This window comes from Gavialis gangeticus, unplaced genomic scaffold (genome assembly GCF_001723915.1).
Source record: "Gavialis gangeticus isolate Ggan-Ray unplaced genomic scaffold, GavGan_comp1, whole genome shotgun sequence".
Classification (NCBI taxonomy): domain Eukaryota; kingdom Metazoa; phylum Chordata; order Crocodylia; family Gavialidae; genus Gavialis; species Gavialis gangeticus.
This window is the reverse complement of record NW_017728991.1, coordinates 12,301,854-12,307,719: the sequence shown is the minus strand read 5'-3', so window position 1 is coordinate 12,307,719 and position 5,866 is coordinate 12,301,854. Positions and strand designations below refer to the sequence as shown.

General features: G+C 38.4%; 1 protein-coding gene across 5 annotated transcripts in view; it reads right to left on the bottom strand.

Annotated features, from left to right (window-relative positions):
• The window catches only part of MBTD1 (mbt domain containing 1), a 58,862-nt gene that overhangs the window by 33,295 nt on the left and 19,701 nt on the right, over nt 1-5,866 (bottom strand). For all 5 annotated transcript variants that reach the window (XM_019517338.1, XM_019517304.1, XM_019517319.1 and 2 more), the window contains exon 6: nt 1,004-1,121. In XM_019517338.1, coding sequence (XP_019372883.1) covers nt 1,004-1,121 — 118 coding nt within the window. The remainder of the gene's footprint in view (nt 1-1,003; nt 1,122-5,866) is intronic.

Here is a 5,866-nt window from a genome sequence, read left to right as displayed (position 1 = left end):
TTTTTTTTTTTTTTTTTTTTTTTTTTTTAGATTATGTGGTTCTGACAGCATGTTGCTGGACTCTTGGACAACCTGTATTTCACATATGCGGAAGAAGAGTACATTCAGCTTTTATTTACACTTTGACTTTTAGCTATAAAGACTTTAATTTTGTCATGACATTGCACTTGTATTAAGACAAGCATCAGTAGCAGATCTTAGAAGGTCACTGATATGGAGACATATTATTTCATGTTTCCTGATCCTAAATTGCCCTGAATATGAAAAAAAAAATCTCTGTGAACTCTGGGTTAAAAAAAAAGGTCATTTAACACTAGTACAGGAAAGAGACACAAAATTATGAAACTTGGGAGGTGGGAACTTTTCACCTCTCTCATGGGAGAAAAATTTCAGTTCACGATCTGCATAAGATGAAAGAGCCTTCCAAGAAAACCGTTTACGGTGGAAAGTTCAACCTAGCGACTTGCTAAACTGCTCGCTTAGAATCCATTCCAGGGAAGCGATCGGTACTGCAAGTTCCACTGAAGCAACAGGAACCTGAAGGCCCTTAGCACAAGCTAGAAAACACTTGCAGTACACCTTGCAAGAAAATGAGTAGCATCCCACCACTGCTCTCAAAGACCATAACAAACCTCTCAACAACTTGAGTGGAGAAGCAGAGCCCAGGTTGCAAGCAACTACTTCATTCATATCAAATAATTTAAAATAAAACATTCTACTCTTTTTAACAGTGAAACAAACTCAACCACTGAAGACTCTAAACTTCAGAAGAAACTGGAATATTTCCATATTTCAAATACCAGTGTGACAGTTCCTTAAAGGCTGTTTTTTGGGGATGGGTGTTTTTTTTGTTTTTTTTTTTTTTGAAGGATAGCCTCTTATAGTAAGGTATTTCCTTTACTTCCTCATTTTTAAACCAAAACAGATAAGTTCCTCCAAATATAACTATCACTGTGACCATCTTAATACAGGTGATCTACAGAAAAAGAAAAACAAAATTAACCTGCTAATTTTACAATTCCAGCTATCCAGAAGACTTTGGTCGGTAGGCTGCAGTCTGTGTTTGGAACTTCCACTCGCACTCCTTCTGAGATGTCCCCCCAGCATGTCCCCATGGGAGCCTGTCATTTAAGTTAAAGGAAAATAAAAATCATCACTTGCTTTACTCCATTTGAAAGTAAAGTATTCGTTTTTGTTTCATTAATGCTTTATTAGTGGTCTTAGAAAACTGGGCTCAGTTGGGCTATGACCAATACTCAAAAACACACATTTAGAGAATCACTTGTCTCTGAAAACAAAATGTGGTTTTTGTGCTGTAACAAATTACTACTGCTAAAATACTGTAGCAATTCTGTGACTCAGTTTTACAGCTGTGGTATGTTGTACATATTCACAATACAGTATGGATCAATAATCCAGGGTGCAGTCCAGGTCTTGGTTCTGACCTCAGTGAGTGACACTAGGGGAAATCTCTTTCAGGGAAAAAATTGTGAATTAATATTCATGCCACCAAGACCAGAGGTTGGTCCACACTCTCTAGAACAGTCGGATTTTTTTTGAGACTGAGAAGAGACCCTCCTTGAACACCTTCAGCTTTAATGGAAACAGGTTTCTCTCATACTAGTTAATGTAGCTCACATGCTTCTGTCTGAATAGGCTTTCACATGACCGCCAAGTGCTCGCTCGACCAGAAACAAGCAGGAGAAGCTCAAAACTGTCAGTGGGAACTGCACCAGTAGATTTCTCAAGGACAGCTTTGATATCATCGGCCAATGCCTCAGTAACAAAAGAAAACAAAAGCTAGTGGGACGCTTTAAGGCTTTTTGTAAATTGTAAATGAAAACAACATTTTAGCTTTATGCTTTATTTGTGGAGTCAACTTGGACTAGACTGGAAATGAAGAAAAGATACTGGATGAATAACCAACTAGTCAAATGTGGTATTTTAGGATCAGTGAGTATGTGTGAAATGCTAAAGTCTCTAGGACTTTCAGTTCATTCAGGGAAAAGCGATTAACCACTCGATCTAGTGAACAGCATCTTCCATGCAAAAAGCAAGCACTTGCAAGTATCAGACCGTTCAAATAATAGTTTTATTTTGTTATTGAGAGGACTTCTGACATCACAATGTCAAATAGAAATATTTTTCTGTTAAAAAGCAAAATAAATTCTGGGTTAGTTCAGAATAGCAGCCGAATTATCCTCAAAGATAAGTGGGGAGGCAGAAATGACATTCCAGTCACTGCAGGGAGTTATCAAGGCAGACTTTGTGAGGGTGAATGAAGGGATCTACTTGTTTCATGCCACATCAAGCAGCCAGTATCTTTCATCCCAGCTACATGACATTTACCAGACTTCTTGTGAACATAAAGGCTGCTTGCAGATGTTAAAAACCAAAAAAACCCAATAAAAGCCAAACTGTGCTCTACTGGAAAAAGCAGTGCGCTACTTCAACCTGGCTCTGCAGCATCTGTAAGACTGGGTGTCTCAGCAGGGGGCTTTTTGGCACTTATCTAAAACTGATGCAACCAGCTATTAGATAAAAGTGCCAAAAAAAGCCCCACAAAAGTGCCAGATCTTTACAGATGTTGGGTGAGGCAGGTTGAAGTAACATGCTGCCTCTTCTGGGCACGCATGGGGTTCAGTGCGGGAACGTGCCAAGTTTAAAATAAAGCTTTTTTGGTTTTTTGTTTGTTTTTTTACATCTGCAAACAACCCAAAAGGATTTAACTCACCAGAATTACCATATTATTCAGTCCCCAAACTCCCAGAAACCAAGATAAGAGGGAAAAGGGAAAAAATGTTGCCCTAGCTTTAAACAACTAGAATTTGGAAGGTCGGAATTTTGCTTGTAATCAACTACTGGCAGCTAGGAGCAGAAAATGTCACATCTGTTATAGCAGGGGAACAACAAGCAATACCTTTCAGAATAAAAATACTGGAGGATGGAGATGCATGAACAGTTTTCCCCATTATGTCCATAACAAGTATGCTTATTGCTTTTTCTGGAAGTTTGGTCTCGTCATGTTCTGCTACGTCTTCCTAAAACCAGTCAAGACTATGGAGCTCTCTGCCTATTTGGCAGAGAAGTGGGGGAAGAGGAGGGAAGATGGCTCATTTTTATATATACACTATGAAGCCTTCTATAGTGGGATTTCTCAACATTATGGGGATAACCCAATCCAGTTATCACTGTTTATTATGGGATAAGTTGTCTTCTTTTGGGAGCTTTTTCCATAGTTGTTAATGCAATCCAGCATTCTGTAGCCACCATCAGATCTTAATTTGCATTAGTGGCTTTTTAGAGAAGGGGGTAATATACTCTTTAAAGCTTACATTTCTGGCTAATCTGCAGTCTTTTACACAGTGCTACATGCTATATACAATTTACCAGTCATTTACATTTTTAATTGATCTAAAAAAAAAGTTACAAAAATCACCTAAGCTGTTAGGGCTTGCTCTTCCTTCTCTCCCCACATCAAATGATATCCAAGTTTTCACAAGGACGTTTTGTTTCTACAATGTGGATTGGTATAGGGGGAAATAGCAGAAAGTTAAATTTGTCCTTGTCTGTGAAAATAGTGGTTCTGCTAGTTTCTCCTACACCAATCCATGTGGCTCTCCCTTTACAAGAAGAGAGCCCTGTTGTGCCATTATCACTATGTAAGAGCTAGGTATTATTACTACTAATAGGATCTCAAAAGGATTATATACAGTGTATCTGATGCACTGTATCTCTTCTCTCTTTCACACCTTATGAATATTCTTAAGGGAGGAAGACTGGATAACCAAGGGCTATAACAGCCATCTTCCTTCATGTCTTCCTTGTCCTTATCCGATAAGTCAACGTTTATAAAGTATTTTGAAATAAATCATAAAGCACTATTTAAGTGCTAAGTCTTAATTGTGTCCTGGCTGGAAGGGTAAATCTGAAGTCTGGATTGGCATAGTATGAACTAGCAGAACCATAATTTACGTGTAAGAACAAATTTACCTTTCAGACTCATGACGAAGAGATCCACCTCACGGTCCTCCCCAACCAAGGAGGATCTGGTTCACCACTTCCTAATCCAAAGACCACTTGTGAGGGTTTATCCATGAGCAGCTGCTACCTTCCCTGCAAAGTAAGTTGCAATCAGGAAGGTCCTGATGGATATCATCCAAATTCAAACCGCAAGGGTTTCCTAAGATAACAAAGCTGACACTATGACTCCCCAGCATGTTAAGTATCTTAGCCTGGTTATTGAAAAGTAGAGAAAACTTGGCAGGCTTTGGGTGGTGTCATAACTTTCTGGCCTCTAGCATTCCGATATAAAAAGTGATTTACAGGGTTAAAAATGCAGATGGGTGCTGCTAATCCCTGAAATTGTGAGGAGTGTTTTGTTACTTGGTCTGCACCAAGTACCTACGCAGAGCATAGCAAAAAGACACTGCCAGGAGACAGAAAGATTGGAAGGATAGCAGTGCCACCTAGTGTAAAAACGTAAGAATTCCACCTTTTTTTAAAATCAACGGGAACGAACAACAGGGTGCTAGGAAAAGAATTTGTGAATAAAAACCTTGCAGTCTAGAATAAAATGAACCCAGAGGAAATACTGAGAAAAATACATTAGAAAAACTTGTTAACTCCATACTGACAAATGGCTGGAAAAAACAATAAATTACCATTGATCTTGCACAGCAAGTTGTACGATAGGAAATAGTGACAAGTGACTAAGTTATCTTTGCTCTGATCACTAGGAACATTTTGTAAGAGTCAGGGTAGCAAACCAGGGAGATTACAGGTGAAAAAGAAAAATACTTAGAAAGCAAGGAAGAGGGAAGTCAGAATTGAGGTTAATAATAGAATCACAAACAGAAAAAAACAAGTATATTATCTTATGATACCAAACTATAATGCAGAGATTCATTTGATTTAAATTATCAATGATAATTTTGCACATGTAGACACATAAAACAGGGCTATGAAAGAGAATGAGATCCATAGGAAGGAGTCCAGATATATAAATTACCATGCTAAGTCACTCACTTGCTGTATAATGTACACTATGAAAAATAGTCACACTCCTTTCACCTCAGTTTATCTAACTGCAAAGTGGGGACAATACTTAGCCATCTCACAAAGGCATTCCAAGACTAAAAATTGGTGCTTGTAAGCACTTTCAAAACAATGGATGTAAGTCAAAACAGAAGCCCAAATTAGCATTATAAGCTTGAAAAGACACCGAATATTTCAGCTTTTTCGCTACAAAGAAACAGCAGGTGCTGAGAAACAAGTATAGAAAGGGGAATAACTTCCTCAGTGTTAAGCATTAACTAATGGGGAGCACAGGAAGGCAAAGATTGGGGCTGCTGAAAACTACTGAGTTGTTAGATAAAATTTACATAGGAAAAAAAAAATCAAAATAAAAACTAATAATTTCTTGTGTGTTGGTGTCCCCTGTTCCTCACATTCTATCCAACTAGCTACACCCACTGTAATTGATATACATTTTTACCTGCTAACATTAGGACTTGTACTGCAAAATCTTACCTACTAAGCAGCAAACTTTGCTTGTGCTTGTAGTTCTGGTGACCTTAGGTGTAATAGGATTGGGACCTATGTGTATTTTACTTTGTCTTACAGATGTAGAACGTGCATTCATGCCCAAAATATGCGACAGGTAATACATACCACCCAATTACTATTATAGCATGCCTATACACATACAGTGAGCCTGCTCTAACATTACAGCTCATCAGAGCAGACTCGATTAATTGAGTCTGTGGGAATGTGGTAATTACCATGATCCAGCAGATTCCAGCATCACATGTATCATCATCCCTGCACTGAAAAATGCTGGCAGGGGTGCTTGAACTTAAGCTCT